General features: G+C 38.8%; 1 protein-coding gene across 1 annotated transcript in view; it reads left to right on the plus strand.

Annotated features, from left to right (window-relative positions):
* The window catches only part of MEF2A_2 (myocyte enhancer factor), a 40,006-nt gene that overhangs the window by 2,269 nt on the left and 19,027 nt on the right, over positions 1-18,710 (plus strand). Inside the window, exons 2-3 of the mRNA XM_051213250.1 lie at positions 7,974-8,837; positions 9,558-9,761. Coding sequence (XP_051069214.1) covers positions 8,784-8,837; positions 9,558-9,761 — 258 coding nt within the window. The 5' untranslated portion in view covers positions 7,974-8,783. The remainder of the gene's footprint in view (positions 1-7,973; positions 8,838-9,557; positions 9,762-18,710) is intronic.

An 18,710-nucleotide genomic window follows, 5' to 3' on the forward strand; every position in this document is an offset into this window, starting at 1 on the left:
TCCAAATTTACTGGGGTGACTGCAACGATGACCCTAATCGTGATCATGATATGATAACAGTAGACAGCATAAATGTATGCAGTTTTTCGTCATCTTTAAGGTTTCGATAGGTTATTTTGATTGTGTGGATTATGCAACCAAAAGACCTTATAGCTTTTGATATGAAATTATGTATCAGACAAATTTGTCACTACTAAAGTCATATGGATGTTTTCGTACCATCATACTTTGGCTCCATCTCACTGACGCCTGTTACCACTCATGGAGGAGCATAGGCTGCCCATTAGCATTCTCCATCGAACTATCCTGGGCAATCCTTTCTTTTTATTTATTTTAACACATAGATGTTGGTACAAGGAGGCACCAAATACATATGCGTCACACAGATCTCATTTGATATGTATGAGGGCTGTGATACTGCCCGGGTGCCCAAACCGAAGCAGGTGGTTTTCTTAGGGGGCCACACCCGGAGCCTTTGACCTAAAGGTCTCGTCCACAAGGCAGCGGAGCATCGTAAGGAGATGCATTCCCATGGTTGCCGGTGACCAACGATTGGTTCATACGCCATTTGTTCCTTCAGGATACTGGAGCCCATGTGCACCATTGGTTTGGAATTAGGGTTTTCCAACTCCCCTAGGTGGAGTCTCCGTGTCCACCAACCCGGTTAAAGCGCCGGACATCCGCTTTTCGTCCTCTCAATTTCGTAAACAACACCCCCTTCGCGAGGAGTCAGTAAATGGGAGTTACCTGTCAGTGGCTGTATATGCGTTGCCGTATGAGAGCATTTCGAGAGGGAGAGCGGACTTTCCCACTCTTGGCCGTACCAGGGAATTTGATTAAATCACAGATCATTTGTTTCCAGTTTCTATTCATTCTTTTCATGTCTTGCCAAATCTCGGCGCAGTGTGTTCTTTGGTTCTCCTCTTTTCATTTCCTCTTCAGCATTCCAAGTTATATTCGATATTCGGTTCATGAAGTGAGGCTGATCCATTCAAGAGTCCTTCAGATTGCTCTATTCATCTGTTCCACCGTTCTTGAATCTCAGTGATTGGCTTGCTTTCTTTTTCCTTGACTGGTCTCTCTGGTTCCTATTTGCGTGCTAGTTTACCGTTGTGTCATATAGTTGTCTCATATTTCATTCTCTTGCAGCCTTTTCTGCTGTCGTTGCTAGGTCTTCCACTTATTTCTGCTTATCAGCTCTTATACCCCATCTCGTTTGTTTGTTTCTGTGTGTTTGGTCTGTGACTTGACTTTCTTTGATATTGTTAATTGCTGTCTTCTTGTCCCTCCTTTCTTGAGTCTTGTCTGGGGTTTCGATAGAGATCCATTCCTTATGATGATGCTTCTGAAGGCCCAGAACAACCTGACACATTGAAGTTTAAGCTTCATTAATCCCTTTTCAATTGTCCTCCATAGTAGTTTTCTCTTTGAGTGGATCTGGTAAGGCTCGGGACATGTTATCGAGAGCCATCTTGAGTTCGTTGAATTTGTCAGGACGTTGAAGGAAGGGTGTATTGAACCTTTGTAATGATGTTTCTCCATTAGTCCAGTGATACTTTAGCGTCGGCTTCATCTTGGCAACCACCAGGTGGTGATCTGAAGATATGTTAGTTCATCTCTCGGTTCTCACGTCTTCTATTGACCTTCTGAATTTTTTATTGATGTAAATATGATCTATCTGGTTCTCTGTGGTGTGATTCGGTGAGACTCATGTTGTTTTGTGTATGTGTTTGTGTGGAAATATTGCTACCTATAACCGTTTTGTTTAGTGTACTTAAAATTGTCATTCTGTCACCATTCTTGTTCCTTTTTCCCGATCAGTTCACGTCGCCCCATGATATTTTTATACCCGGTGTTGTCCATTCTGAGTCTGATGTTCAGGTCTTTTCCTGTGCACTTCATTGTAATCGATTGCAGCTTAGAGTAGAACTGATCTCTATCATAGTCATTGCTATCATTGGTGGGTGTATAACACGATAACATTCGTTTTGAAGGACGTTTTGATGATTCCCATCCTATAGGTGCTTTTCGTGATTATTTGGACAGCATCAGTGCAACGCCTTGTATGTGCGCAAAGTATTATCCTTTTCCTAACCGGAGTACATCAACATCTCTACCGAATCCATCCTTTTATGTCCAGCTTGGGTCCAATGAGTTTCACTTATTCCAAGCACCTACAAGTTGTATCTCCTCAATTTCGTAGCTATTTGATTGACCCTCATAGTCTCCCACATTGTTTGGAATTTCTATGTACCTATATTATTTGTTGCTCTGGTTGTTAGAAAAAGCATCGGTCTCGTGACTTCCGAAGAATATTGGCTTTCGTCATAAGTTGTCATAATTCTTCTAAATGAAGATCCTTCAACTCGTAGAGCACAGTTTAAATGGCTTGAATTGTTTATTCTGGTCAGCGTTTTTTTAGCAAGATTGTATCGACGAGATGGGGTTGCTGACCCTATGTCCAACGCTCTCCATCTATCTGGGCTCGGGACTCGGAACAATCTTAGAGGAACTACATGAGGTGTTTGCAGCTCCATCACCAAAGTAAAATCCTGGATAGTTTTAAAATGTCAACGCTGATCGTGGTGCTTATATAGATAAGCAGTTCAACTGTGCTGTGTGATTGTTCTCGAATATATTATAAACAGACACAAACAGTTTCCTTTATCCTTTATCGAAAATATCTTCCTGTTTGTTCAAATAACTACTTCATTTCCCTGTTTATTTACTTCACCTTATTTCAATAAATTTAGTAATCGACCTGATTTATTACCTTTTCTAAATTCATGGCAAGTAGTTTTGGGGAATCTGTCACAGGTACTTAATCAACAATCCAATCCAATTTATATCGAAAATTCTGAGATTTCGTGATAGCGATTCCAATCTACCTGTTATTATTACTATTATTATTACGACTATCATTATTTGTGCAATTCACAAAATCTTATTGATTAGGTCCTAAAATATCATAGAAATGTTTTATGATGTAGGAGTAGGTTGGAAGAAAGCTAGGGGCAGTCAGATTTAAAACATGGCACAAATCCATGAAATCACTGACAAGTGGATTGAGCCATGTTGGTAGGTGTAGACTACCTGGTTGGGATCCGCGAGATGATAGCAACCGATGGCTAGAGACCTTGAATGACGGCTCAAAATCGTATCACACTGCTCCGAACATTAACAGCTCACATTTGTTGATTGCGCATTGTGCGAGCAATCCCTTGACAGTAACTATGATCGGATACCTATCGTCCCACTCAAACTTTCCTACTTAATAGTCCATATGTCAAGGTAGTGCACCATGAACTGGTGCTTGCATGTTCTCTAACAGCTATTGGTTAGAAAAAATGGTTCGATAATCACCCAAGATTGTCCTTGATATTGATTGATTTTACGACAAACACTATTGCTTGTAGAGATTAACATCATATGGTTTTTAATGAATTTGAATGCGAGTTAAATTCACTAATTATTGGAGTAAATTTCTCTGCGAACTTATCTATACACTTAACTCCTAATCCAGAAATACGTTTGCTTTCTTTCTGTTGATATTGTGTTAATTAGTGGTTATATTTTTGGCCTCACTGTTCATAAAGATGATAAGAGTGAATTACATTGAGTTTTTTTCATTGAATTTCGATAAGTCTTTACGATTCTCTCCAAAGCGTTTTGGTAAAAAATTTGATTACTAGGGGTTAATAATAATAGCTAGACTAAACGGTGTTATCAGCATAAAACCGCGTTGTGATTCTTACGGTAGTACTGGAAAACTTATTTTTAATTCTAGGATTTATTCGGTTTTTCACTTGCTGAATTGACGCCGGAACGATAGACCAGAAACAGATGGACGGGAATAACTTACTGACAGTTATAATAAATTTAAGTTGCCTCATTTCGTCTTGTTACAGAGAGGTGACACCGACAAGAAAAAACAAATAGTATCCCGAAAATAACTGCTATATTGGAACTGAAATAGTTTATTTATTTAAACGTCGTAGGTTATTGTTACTATCGGCACATCGATAGAAGGGGGGCACCAAATATATATGTGCCACACGATAAAAATGAGGTTACGAAGAGATAGAGAAGACAAACGAGTATAATAAGAAAAGAACAACAACCATGATTGGAAATCAGTGTATGAGAGTGAAATAATAATAGGAGAAGTATTTCATCTAGAAAAAATTTAGCCAGATAGCATTTTTTCAGTTAAAGAAGTTACAATCACTTTTATAAAGAAAATTACAACAGGATCCCTGCTTCCTTATACTCTGAGCCATGTTTGATAACGTCTCGATCCACTGTGTTGCACTATCTCTAGAGCACCAACCAGGTAGTCTTGAAGGACCAACTAAAACCAGTTTTATACAGATTTAATTCATACCACAGCACCATGTTATGTGATGATCGCCTTCCCTCTTTTTCCGACCACTCTCAGTGTTGGCGAATAATGCATGGTGTGAAATTCGCTAAGACGATATTTGTAGGATATGTCCAAGCCAACGAAGTCGGTGCTTCAAGATGATGACACCGACTAAATTATCATCTCTGTACGCGAACACAGGATACCGAACCTCTGCATTACTAACATAGTGTTGCCACTGGATGTCGGCATTCCTTCGGAGACAGCGATGATAAAACACAGAGTCGTCTAACATCCTCAACTCTGAGAGACCAGGTTTCTCAAGCATAGAGTGAAATTGCTTTCACCAACGTGTTGTAGACCCGACCTTTTTCAGCCAGACTAGCATCACGAAGGCACCAACGACAGCCCAGACTGGCATAATCCGCTCTGGCTTTCACTATTCGTGAATTGATCTCATCACTCACGCCACCGCCGGCACTTATGCAGCTACCCATATACACGAACTTCTCGACTACTTCTATCTGCTCACTACCCAGGGTGAGTGCAGGATGAGGGTCCTGCCAGTCTTGTAGAAGTACTTTGCACTTCGAAGGTGCGAATCACACGCCGTACTTACGGACACTAATTGCCAACTGACTGAATGCGGATTGCATGGCTTGGGTATCATCGTACGATAAGACAATATCATTCTCATACTTAAGGTCGAGAAGTCTTTTTCCAGACAACAGATCCACACCGCCATTACTTGCATCCATCAGAGCTGTTTCTGGAATGTCATCGACGACAAAGTTGAAGAGGAATGGTGAGATTGGGCAACTTTGTCTAACCCCACTACTTGAATGGAACAACCGAGAGAGGCAGTTGTATGCCCTCACTCTGCCTGAAATTTTTGTATGTAGGGCTTCCGATATGTTAGTAGAATTTTCGGGCACACCCTTCTTCAATAGACAATTCTAGGAAACAGTCCTGTCCAACTAAGCGAAGGCAGCCGTGATGTCAAGAAACTACGATTATTGGTCTCTAATAAGCATGGCGATATTCGGACATTTTTCAGAGGGTCAAGATATGTTCAATACACCCTCGACTAGGACGCCTGCTCCTCGGGGGTCAATCTTTCCGGGTTTCAAACAATCTACGAAGTACGACAGAAACCGATAGTTTGGAATTAGTTGAAAGTAGACTTATCCCTCGACAGTTGTTGCATAGGTAACGTCAATCCTTTTTAAAGATGGGGACAACTATCAACTTATTTCACGATATTTAAACACTCTGACTACCAGAAGTTTATAAATTACTCAATCGATTCTTTGACCAAAAGGTCGCTGTCATCACCAAGAAGGCCAGAAGTAAGCCATCTGAGTCTGGTGATTTGTAGCGCTTCAAGAGTTGCAGTTACTTGCGAACTTCTGCTTTGTTATGTCGATTAGTCGTCACTGACCATGGAAGACAGGGCAGTCTGATCGATGTTGCCGCGCAACAGACCAGTTGAACGGTTTCTCAAAAAACTCTGCCCACCAGACGTTTTGCTGCCAGTGGCTCAGATGAGTTGACAGAACGTTTGTTAGTTACCAGGTGCTACTGATCCCAACTCGTTAGCACGCTGCGACCACCGGGCTTCTCGGTCCTTACACAAGCTTTGCTCAACTTCATTACGAAACAGTCTTTTTTATAGTCAAACTCGCGTTTTTCCGGAATAGGTCGACGTGCTTCAACTAATTGAAAAGAGCCTGTAGAAACCAAGTGATTACATGCGGAACGTTTCGCAAAACCACAAACCACTTTACTTTCCACTTTCATGGCATCATGCAATTGCAGCTAACGGTCATCTATAATTCTCAACGGTTTGATAGCTAGCCTTAATCCGAGCTCGGTTTGATATTTAGTTGCAACAGAAGCCGCAACCAGTTTGCTGACATCGATTCGTTTAGGGCGGTAAGTCGGTTGGCCACCAAAATGTAAGACATTATTAGCGCAGGTAAGGGCATGGTCAGAGTCCAGATTGATACCCCAAAAGAAGCAGCAGTCTTGTACATAACTACGTTATAGGTAGCCGATCGCAATGTGATCAATCTGAGTTCAGGTTTGAGATTCAGATGCAGGACGTCAGGTATCACACCTGCGATGACCGTCCCTATAGTAGTTAATGCTAGCTAGAAACTGGTTTTACAGTTACAGTAGGTCACCGTTATCTGACTAGCGACTAACAAGTCCCAATTAGCCGCACAAATGACTCCCCTGCGCTCAGACGCCCGATCTGTGCATTCATGTCTCGGGCTAGCACTACCATATCTGCAGGACACACTTTCTGTAGAACACTTAACTGGTAATAAGGCTCATCCTTGATCGCACCCGGGCTGCAGTCTGTTGGAGCATTGACGGAGATGACGGAAGTACATCATTTTGCTCACTCATTTTCTCACTTTGATGGAGCTTTCTGATTGAAAAGCACATAGCCGACTGTTAACAGGGATCCAACTAATTAGCATGGCGCCAACTCTAGAAAAACTAGACAAAGATGCTGCAGGATCCCCGGATAATAACACACAAATCAAGCTTTTCGAACGGCCAGATGGAGAGCGAATTTATAGTACTTCACTAGAGTCTTGAATACGGGTCTCAGATAGACAACAGACATCGATGTTGCTACTTTTTAAAGACATAGCCAACCCTATCGGTTGTCCGATCTGCGTTAGTGTGCGAGCGTTGAAGTAGGCCAGTTTGAATGTCAGATGTTTCAAAAAGGCTGATTTATAATTCATATTCGTTAGTAGGATTCAACTTCTGATCAGTCAGTGACTTGAGATCGTTTAGATAGGCGAGCAGCTTATGGAATTTGAAGAATTAGGGAATATACAAAATAGGAATAAAAGAATAGACAAGTGACTCAATGTAAAATGCAAACGATGGTTAATAAGTGGTTTTGAGTATGATTTGCGAGAATGAGAATTAAAGCGTGAATTGTTTTTCTAATTGCAACCATTTGGTTTGTGTGTGGGCTTGGGAACTTCCCGGGCACCCGGGATGAAGCGGGTGGTCTTCAGTGGTCACTCCTTGAACTTTCAACCTAGAGTTCCAGTCCACATGGTAGTGAAGCAGCGTTAGGAGATTCAGTCCCATGGTAGCCAGTGACCAACAATAGGTTCATACGCCATTTGTCCCCTCAGGATCCTAGAGCCTATGTGCACCATTGGTTTAGAATGGGGTTTTTTAGACCCCCCTAGGTGAGTCCTCTGTATCCACCAACCAGGTTAAAGCGTTGGACATTCACTTTCCTCCTCAGTTTCTCAAACAACACCCTGCCGCGATCAGGCGAATAGGACTTCTCTGACAGTGGCTGTATATGCGTGGCCATGTGAGAGCATTTCGAGATAGAGAGCGAATCTTCCCCACCCTCGGCCGCTTCGGGATATTTGGGGGCCCAAAATCAAATTAAAAAACGAAGGTCATGTCCTGTAAGTTACCTTTCAATGTATGAAATATTTATTTTATAATTAATTTCTTATAACTAATTAGAACTGAGATCTATGATTTCGTTTTAATTGTTAAACAAAGTAGTTTAGTACTTTTTATTTCTCTAATTTATTTTTTATTTTCCAATACTTTTCAGATAATTTATACTGTAACTGATCTGGTTAGGCACCGACCAGATTTTCATATCATTAAATCTTCAAGGAAGTCTAATCTATGTCTGCATACTTATAAAATCGAGGGTTTCTAGAAAAGACAAAATTATCTTGATATATTATCTTATTTGTCCAGACACACACACATTCATACATAATTACATACTTAGTCTTTCCATATTTTACTTAAAACACTTTAGCTAGATTTTAGATATATTTTAGGTGGTGCAAAAGAGGAGGCGCCGAAAAGCAGATTCATAAAGAACTTATAATATTATTTGCTTTCGGCTCTCACTTATTTTACTTTTTTTCGTTAATTTTTTTTCAGTATATTAATATGTTTATTTTCTAATTTATTTCATATCAATTATACATAAGTATAAATATTTTATTCAAAACAGAGCGAGAGAGTAATTTAATTAATTAATTGTTTATTTAAAGTTTCTGTTTTCTTTGTTTCTATTTCAAATATTCTGAAAAATAAGAGCAATTATTTTAACTTGCCATATTTTTCTTCCTGTTATCATCACCATAGATAGAATAATATTATTCCCCAACTATTATTTGATATCCGTCTAGACTGCATATCTTGTTACAGTTATTACAATTTTTTATTGTATTTGAAAAGGAAGACTATTTATACACTTTCTGTCACTTTTTTTCTTATTCTCCTCGTTGTTATTGTAATTCCATTTTATTGGATTCTCTGTTTGCTCTTAGTTTTTTGTTGCTGATGTTTTCATCTGTGTTACCATATCATTATAGTTTTTTTGGAATTATTTAAATTTTACTTCATGGGTCGCAAAAAAATACTCATCAAGAAGATTGCTGACGAACGAAATCGTCAGGTATGTCTTAGGTTGTAGTGTTTTCTTTCCATTTTTTTCTAGGAAATATCGTATACTTGCTAGTGACTAACTTTGTGATAGATATTTTAAATGTTTGTGATGGTTTATGACTGTCAAATCTCAGACATGTGGCAAGCAATCCAGTTACCCAACAATGATTACCATTTAACATTAACTGAAATTGGAAATGAGTGTCATTGAATTCTAACCTATTTGAGAGGGGAACATTTTCATTTTGAAATCTGTAGGTCTTGGTTTCGACTCCTAATGTAGTGCGTACTTCTGAAAAGTCTCAAGCCACAACGTAACAACTAAACAGTGCTCCTTAATTTTCAATGGTTCTGAAATTGGAGTGAACTCGTCATGAAACCTATCGCCTACTTAAACTCACCTTCATAAAACGCTTAATCAAACAGAATAATTGTCAACTAATGAAATTAGCTTATTGTATCATTGACGAAGAATTAAAAACAATTCACAAAGATTTTCTTTTAGTCAGGTTGTCCCAATAGTTTTGACTTACGACTTCCAAGGAATTACTAGATTATGTACACAAATATGTTTCATCTGCTTAATTATAGACATTATTAACCATGACATCATATCTTTGATACAGCCCTTACTGTATGTATTACATGTCGGTGATTATTTTATTATCCTTTTATTTATTTTGTTATCATACATATTAGATTATTTTTAAAATATTTATTTTCTATTTAGGTTACATTTACAAAGCGTAAATTGGGTTTGATGAAAAAAGCATACGAGTTGAGTATACTGTGTGATTGTGAAATAGCTTTAATTGTATTTACGAGTTCACAAAAGTTGTTTCAGTATGCTAGTTCAGATATGGACAAAATTTTATTACGATATACTGAATTCAATGAACCACATGAATCAAAAACCAATAGAGATATAGCAGAAGTATGTTTATATTTAGTTCTACTTGTTTACAATATAATCTTGATTTTTTTGTGCGACTTCTTAATACATCTTTTTTAACTCACAAATTATTGAGTAATATTACTTCAACCTTTTAACTTCTAAGTGTGAGACATTGGGATCGTCATGGCAAACCAGAAAAAGTCGATAATGTGTATTTATGGAATTGTTAGTTAAAGTTAATAAGGTATAAAGACAGCTATCGCAGTATAAAAAAGTATGACCAGATGGGCTTTTACCGTTGGTTACTCCATTGATTTTCAGAAAGGCCGAAGATCTTGTTGTAATGATCATAAAACATCTGCCTGACTACTATGGCTACACTAATCATTCACTAGTTGGTGACTAATGGTGGGTTTTCAGTAGTACTGACTGAAATATACCTATCGAGCTTACATCATATCCATTAAATCAAGTGACTCTATATCAAGTTTCACTTTATCTAGTGTTTAATGGTTGGAGCCAGTCATAAAAAATCTCGACCTAGATTCCTTCAATTATCAGCTGGGTATATCCTGAACCATGAAAATACTGGAACTCTTAGATATTCATACCTAGAAGTTATCACTTCCTAGCTCAAAATCTTTATCCAGAGATACTTACCGATTATCTCCAGCCGTCTAATGGCATTTATAGTGACTGAAATGTTCTCGAAAATATTACTTTTTTGTTATATTGTACTGTTAACGGCACAAACAGCAGTTTTCTTCATTACTTCTGGGAGGTGAAATATGATATATGAAAATAGAAGACATGGATAAGTTACAAATATTTGATTATGGATGTCTTCAAAGCATTAATCCTTGATTGAACCGACAAACACATGTGCTGATTTCTACGTTATGTTTAACTAATTGTTGGTATAATTAGGTGTACAGTTTTATGTGTACCTGAAGTTAAAATATTTAATTGTTCAGTACTAGCGTAGTGTCCATTCTATTTTTAACCATTAGAAAATGAATAGTCAGGAATGTTAATTACGTTTCGAGTTACTTCTTTGTAGACATAGACGACTGACACTAGCTGGTGTTGTTGATAAACTGTGATTTTTGTCCAGTGGTTCTAATAAGGTCTTCCTCACCTTTCAATTTGTGGTTTGTTTTCAACTGTTTAGACTTGTTTCAATCTCTTCAGTCACATTAATGATACTCTTTTGTTTTTCCATGAAAAATATTCTAGATTCCACATAATTTCTTTCGAATTGTAGTATTTCTTCTTCAAATCACACTCTTAAAGTTAGTGTAGGTGTTTGAGAAGACGATATATTAAATTCTGTAAACAAATTGTCTGTATATTTAGGTTACTCAAATAAAATCTAATGAGTATGTTCAAAGTTTAGTCTAAATCGATTTTAAAATCAAATATAAATCGCTTACCAATTGTTTGGTTTTTTTCCATGCTTTTATATGTTAATTAGAACTTAATTAGTCAAGAATAATTTAAATGGTGACCAAAATTACAAATAATAACACAAGAAATATATCCTGCCATCACTTCTGATTTTCAGATAACACATTTTCTGAATTATGTGTTATTAAAGAAAAATACACTAAGCAAAGAAAAAAACTACCACCTATTGCTTCCATGATGTTTAAGTGAATTGTAAAGGTTTGTTGTACTAATATACTTTCTAGAATTTGTTTAGTAATTAGAGATCCCCTTCAATCCTGTACCCGGCCGTAGCTGCTACCTTGACGCGGTGGTCGGGCTTGCCTATCGTGATGACCCAACCGAGCTATATTGGCTGGAACATATGTTCCTGTAGGTTCTACCACGCCAGGCAGGTCGATTGGAGAACGGTAAGACTAAAAGCAGCAACTCTAGGTCTGAGGGCGAAGTCGTACTGCTGACTGTAGAGGGGTGTGACAGCAGTAAGGTGTTTCCCTCGGACAACCAGCATCTTCAGCGATGCTGCCTTCTCCCAAGGAAGAAAGGGGTTAGAAAAGGTCGACCCTAAAAATGTCACACCTCACCTTGCCTCACGGATTTCCGTCTCCGGCGGTAAGGCCCTTTGAAGAACGGAGCTAACACGTCAAAAACCTCCCACAAAAAGGCCGTGCGCGACTGACCTCAAACAGTTGTCCCTTGTGCTCTGCGGTCACGCTTCCAGGTCGTTAAGACCGACATTAGTCCGATTTCCTTTTCAGGTTCCTCAAGAAATACCCTTCCACAGTGTGTGCAGCCGGGAAGTGACACTAGCCCTCATACCCGTAACAGCACACGAGACCAAGTTGGTCACATTCAAATCCTTCCTACACCTCCTAATACCACTCTTACCTCCCCGATTACCCCTTCTCACATCCTTTTATCACCTCGCACTGCTAGGGCAAACGATTCGAGTACGTGGAACGCTATTCCTGGTCTCCTGAAACCACGCTCTAAACTACACGTAGGAGCTTTTAACGTCCGAACACTGTGCCAAATAGGACAGCAGGCTTCCTTAGCTAAGACTTTAGAATCCCGCACCACCGAGGTGTGCTGCGTCTCCGAAACGCGCATACAGGATCCGAGTAGTGTCATTCATTTAACATCACCATGTCAAAATAAGGAACCAACTCGATTCACACTTCGTGTATCTGGAAGCCCAGATGCTGCTTCTCGTGGACTCGCCGGCGTAGGTATAGCACTGAGTCCTAGGGCAGAACTAGCTCTCTTAGAGTGGATCCCAGTAGACAGTCGTTTGTGCGCTGTCCGACTAAACGGAACAATAGGGACTCGGAAAGATAGGGACACTCGTCGTTGTCTCTTCGTCGTCTCTGCCTATTCTCCCACTGACTGCAACGCAGATGATGTAGAAGATGAGTTCTACAGAAAGCTTTCCGACCTTCTCCGAAAAGCTAGGCGCTCGGATGTAGTAATAGTGGCTGGTGACTTTAATGCTCAAGTAGGTAACCTAAGCGAAGGGGAAAGACACCTGGGTGGATCTTATGGTGTCGTGACTCAAAGAACAGATAATGGCGACCGTCTGTTGCAACTATGCTCAGATAACCGCCTGTTTCTTGCAAATACTAACTTTAAGCATAAGGAAAAACATCTTTTAACATGGCGACCCCTAATTCGTCCCAAAGTTGGACCCAAATAGATCACTTCGCTATCAGCCACCGCTGGAGGGGCTCGATAGAAGACTGTCGCTCATTCTGGAGCACATGCTTAGATTCAGATCATGCTCTAGTACGAGCGCGTATTTGTCTGAGTCTTACTGGACGTAGGAAAGACGCTGCAAGGAAGCCTCTTAGGGCCCTACTTAATGATAGTCAAGCTAAGAGTATATTTCAGGAACAACTAGGAAAACAGTTAGGCAGCCATGTATGTGATGCCCACCCTGAGGTAGCATGGAACGATACCCGAAAAGCTGTGGAAACAGCATTGATATCTGCTAGTAAGGTAACCCGTAAGGTTAGGGAGCAACACTGAATCTCAGCAGCATCTATCTCACTGATAGATGCTCGGAAATTCATTCCACCTGGCTCTGAACATAATGAAGAGCGGAGTCAGCTTAAGCGCAAGCTGACAAGAAGTCTACGCAATGATCGCGAACAGTGGTGGGTAGCGAAAGCAAGAGAGATGGAAAAGGCAGCGGCAATAGGTAATAGCAGACAATTGTTCAGACTTGTTAAGGAAACCGGTATTAGGAAACCGACTGTTAGCGAAACAATCTCAGAGAAAGATGGACATATTATTCATTCTCAGTCCAGGAGATTGGATCGATGGGCAGAACACTTTAGGGATCAGTTCAACTGGCCTTCAGCCACACTTCGGTTTCCCACGATCTCCAGTCAACCTGAATGGCAAGTTAATGTAGGTCCTCCGTCTCTTTACGAAGTTGAAAAAGCCATAGGAAATCTGAAACGAGAGAGAGCACCAGGCCCTGACAGGTTTACTCCTGAGATTTTTAAGGATGGTGGTCCAGTATTAGCAGTGAGATTAACTGAGGTCTTAGGTAGAATTCGGGAACTGGACGTAATCCCATCTGACTGGTCTCAATCACTGATTGTGCCAGTCTATAAGAAAGGACAAAAGTCCTCTTGTGACAATCACACAGGAATCAGTTTGACAAATATAGTGTCTAAAATATTAGCTTCAATAATACTTCGACGCCTAACCAAAGCTCGTGAAGAACAGACTAGAGAAAATCAGGCTGGTTTTCAACCTGGACGTGGTTGTATAGATCAGATATTCACACTACGTCAGGTTCTAGAACACAGACACACATTCAGACGCCCCACAATGGTCGTATTTCTCGACCTTAAGGCGGCATTTGACTCTGTTGATCGTAAGGTTCTATGGCAGTGTTTGTCACTGAAAGGAGTACCAAAGAAGTACATTAACCTTGTAAGGGCTCTCTACTCGAACACAACTGATCGAGTGAGAGCTTGTGGCGAACTGTCATCAGAATTGATTACCTCAAGTGGTGTTCGTCAAGGTTGTCCACTCTCTCCATTCTTGTTCGACGTACTTTTAGAGATAACACTTTCCTCATCTAAATTTCCAAGGGTTGAACTTCTACCGGGAGATTCACTTGTTGACTTGGAATATGCTGATGACATAGTTTTATTTGGTGAAGACGCTGACAAAATGCAGAGTCTTCTGACCACTCTAAGCAACAATGCAAGCATGTTCGGGATGCGATTCTCCCCCTCGAAATGCAAAATGTTGCTTCAGGATTGGGTTGCATTGAAACTCGAACTAATGATAGCGAGTGAAGTAATTGAGCGTGTCGATCGCTTCACTTATCTTGGAAGTCTCATCAGCCCTTGTGGTCTGGTGTGTGACGAAATCTCAGCATGGATACAGAAGGCTCGGCTATCTTTTGCCAACTTGCGTCATTTATGGCGTAGGCGAGATATCCGTCTATCAACCAAGGGACGTGTTTACTGCGCAGCAGTTCGTTCCGTCCTACTTTATGGCAGTGAAACATGGCCGGTAAGAGTAGAGGATATTCGTAGGTTACTAGTATTTGATCATAGGTGTCTTCGAAACATTGTTTGTATATCCTGGGACCATCGAGTAAGTAACGCAGTTGTTAGGAAACGGGTACTAGGTAAGGAGGGCAAATCGATTGATGAAGCAGTGAAACTTCGTCAGTTGAGATGACTGGGACACGTGTTACGTATGCCCAACGACCGACTGCCTTGATGTGCGATGTTTTGTTGTATAGGAGTAGGTTGGAAGAAAGCTAGGGGCGGCCAGACCAAAACATGGCACAAGTCCATGAAGTCACTGACAAGTAGACTGAGTCATATTGGTAGGTGTAGACTACCTGGTTGGGGACTGCGAGATGATAGCAACCGATGGTTAGAGACCCTGAATGACATGGCTCAAAATCGTTTGCAATGGCGCAGGTGCATCCACTCTTTGTGTTCTCCCAAATTTTAATCTCCGGATTCCTCCTTGTCTCTTTTTTTCTATTCCCAAATTTATTTCACTGTATTATACTTTTTAAATAACATTTTCAAACCCTGATCTTCCCAACCACTGCTTATGCTCTTATTACCTCTACCACTACGGGATTCGAATCGGCAACTGCAACTCTGTGCTAATGTGGTATGGCAACTCGAACTGATGTACGTACGTACATTTCTGTCACCCTATATCATTGTTATGTATTCTGAGTATTAATCGTTTAAATTCAATTAACGTTTCATCTTATTCAAGTTAACATTATGTACTAGTCATTATATTGTAGTCGTTGACAATTTTATTTCATCAGTATAAGGTTTGTACGGAATTTCCATAGATTTTAAATCACGGACTAATTTTATTGGGTTCATCACTAAAAATCTGAGATCACTGAACGGCGGTTTCATCCCAGAATGGGACTTAGCAGAATTGTGGATCTACGACCTCTCGTCCGGGAATCGAACCCCATACCCTCGGTCCCGTGAACGAATGACTAACTTCTAGATCTGTGACCCGGTATTTGACGGTGCTAATGTGCAACTTCACGATATTGTGCGCCCATCCTCAATTGCTTGGTCTGAATAACCGTCTTACACCCGAAATGGTTGAACTCCACTAGTCACTATGGTCTCGCAATATTGTGGACTGATTGAAGTTGCCCAGTACCATCGGGTACCCGATTAGCAGTCTATAGGCTGAGTTCGCTTGTGAGACTGAAGGTCTTGAATTCGATTCCTGTATGCAAGGTCGTAGGTGTGCACTTCTGTTGAGCTCCCACACTACGATGAAATAGCCGTACAGTGCTTCCAGATTTTCAAGGGTTGTTCAAACAAGACTAGTTTATAAAAAAGTGGTAACAACTATTAATGATATTAATTCATATTTCTACTTTACTGATGCAAAGTTTTCGTTGTCAAATGATTTTCATATGTGTGTACAGTATCTATGTCTACTCCCATATTGTTGTTTGGTATTTCACTTAATTACGAAACATAGATTTATGTTCTTGACCTTCTCTGAGAACTAGTGTACAACTTACCTGCTCAAACTGAAGTAAACAAAACAAAGTTCACACTTGTGATTCATTTTGTCGGAAGGTTATTGTTCCATTTTAATTTTTTTTGTTGATTATATTAGTGTAATACACTGGAAGAATTTAAAAAAATATCATAGTATATTATATCATTCGTCATTTATTCCTGATATTTACAGTAATCTGAGGATATGAATTAGTTCATCAAATGATTACGATAAGTTTTAATGTAATTTTAAGGGGATTAATAGTTTAAACATAAATCATTAGTTAATCCTAGATTATTTGAGATTCATTTCATTACACATATAGATTATCCGAAAGTTTAGAAATCTTTTTGTAAAATAAATATTATTTTGAGGAGGTTTTGTGGAGATTTATTTTATTTTTAGTATTTGTTATAGATTGATCTCATTTGGTATACAGTTGAGAAGTCAGAGGAAACTACTGATAAATCCCATACTCTAGGGTGAAGCAACTGTCCAGTGTTCATTGGCTTTCGGTGGTACCCCGAATGAGATTAATCTGTGGAGAATACTATCTCCCAAACAGATGTTATCCTGAAAAGTTCATGGAAATTATTTAAGTTTTGGTCTGTGATGAATTTTAACCTCGTGCAGTCTATTACTAGTAGACGATAGTTACGAAATATCTTAAATTGACTGATTTTGAAATTGTGAAGCATTCAATATCATTTCAGCAGCAGACTCATCGTAAAGTCTAAAAGTTTCATTTTCGACGTAGTCATTGGTATTGTACACTTCACAATGTTTTATGCTTTTCAATATTTATCTAGCTGAAGTCATTACATGGTGTAAATAATCAACAGATGATTTCACCAGACATATACAAAACAATTAAGCCGATAAGTATGCATTTACCTAGGTTATACAGACTGTCGAAGGTACATAAACCGGATATCCCATTGTAATCTATATTTCTAAATAGAACCAAAAAATTCTCTTTAGACCTACTAAAGAAAAACGGTTGTAGGAAAATAAAATTTCATTTCATAGTCACAAGAAATTAAACATAAGTTGGACTTTTTTAATTCCTTAAACTATTAAATTTGAATGCATTTCTTTTCCGACAATTCGTTCATTCAATTTGATTCTTTACAAATTCGAAGCCTCTTTGGCGTGTTAGCACTTACGTTTTTAATATATTAGTCATGTGATGCATAAAATACAATTCCATTCATCAGCGGAAATGATAATGGAGAGCTATGTCATTATTGTCATACCAATTATTTGTATACATATTCATCTGTTATGTTTTTTTTAAAGAAAATTTTCTTTAAGTAGAATGTATTTAAATAAGTAGTTGTTTACCAGTTTGAATTTCCGTTTCCTTGATGAAGTTTATTCATTCGGTTGATTCATATTATTATTTACTTACTTATGCCTGTTATCCCTCTTGAGGAATAGACCGCCGACCAGAATTCTCCAACTAACTCTCTCTCTTAAGCTCTACTTTCCAGTTGTTTGCAAGTGCTGTCCATTCTTTTGACGTCTTCCCCGCATTCCTGGCGTAATATGTTCTTTAGCCTGCCTCTTTCCTTTGACTTCAGGATCTCAAGGTGGGGATTACCTCGTGGTACAGTTTGATGATTTCCGCTATGTATGTCCTATCCACTTCCAGCGTCTTTTCCTAATTTTCTCTTCAGATGGAAGCTGCTTTGTTCTCCCCCACAGTAGGCTGTTGTCGATAGTATCCGACCAACGGAAATTGAGTATCTTGAGTAGATAATTGTTTAGAAATACTTGTACATTTTTGGTGATGGTTGTGGTAGTTCTCCAATTTTCAGTTCCGTACAGTTGAACTTTCTTGACTTTCATATCGAAGATTCTGACTTTGATGTTGTCTGACAGTTGTTTTGATGTTATTAGGTCTCATACAATAAGTGTAATTCATAAAGTGTGAATACCCTTGAGTTTGTTTAATTGTCATAGCTTTATCTATCTAAATACAGATGATTTGTATTATTTTTTACTCCTTTTTCTAGGTTTTGTATTTAGAAGTAGTATTGTATAAACTTGCTTTTCGAAATTCGCTTACGCGTAAAACTTATGGTATTTGAATGCTGATATTAATAACTGAATTCATAGTGAATTTCATAGGACACTGTACAAATTTAGTTAGAAAGTCGTATAACTGAATTTGCTGAAAAATGTCCTAAAATTTCCAATTTTCTATTCGTTTAATTTACTTCACATTTTATTATGGATTTTGAGTTTAAATTACGAAGATACATGTACATTAGTTAATCCAACAATCTTTCCCTTCTTATTCCAGTGACTAAATAAGCGATTTGAGTTCATTTAAATGCACAGCTTTAGTCTATCGGTATCTTTGAAGCATTACTGATTTGGATACAGTAAAGTTTGAGAGTGGGAAATTTCACGGTGAAACCTAATATTTTACGTAAAGAATATAAATTAGTTAATTGGATTATAAATTTTCAATTATTGAGTTTTACCTATAATATAGTACTTATG

Source organism: Schistosoma haematobium, chromosome 3 (assembly GCF_000699445.3).
Source record: "Schistosoma haematobium chromosome 3, whole genome shotgun sequence".
Lineage (NCBI taxonomy): Eukaryota > Metazoa > Platyhelminthes > Trematoda > Strigeidida > Schistosomatidae > Schistosoma > Schistosoma haematobium.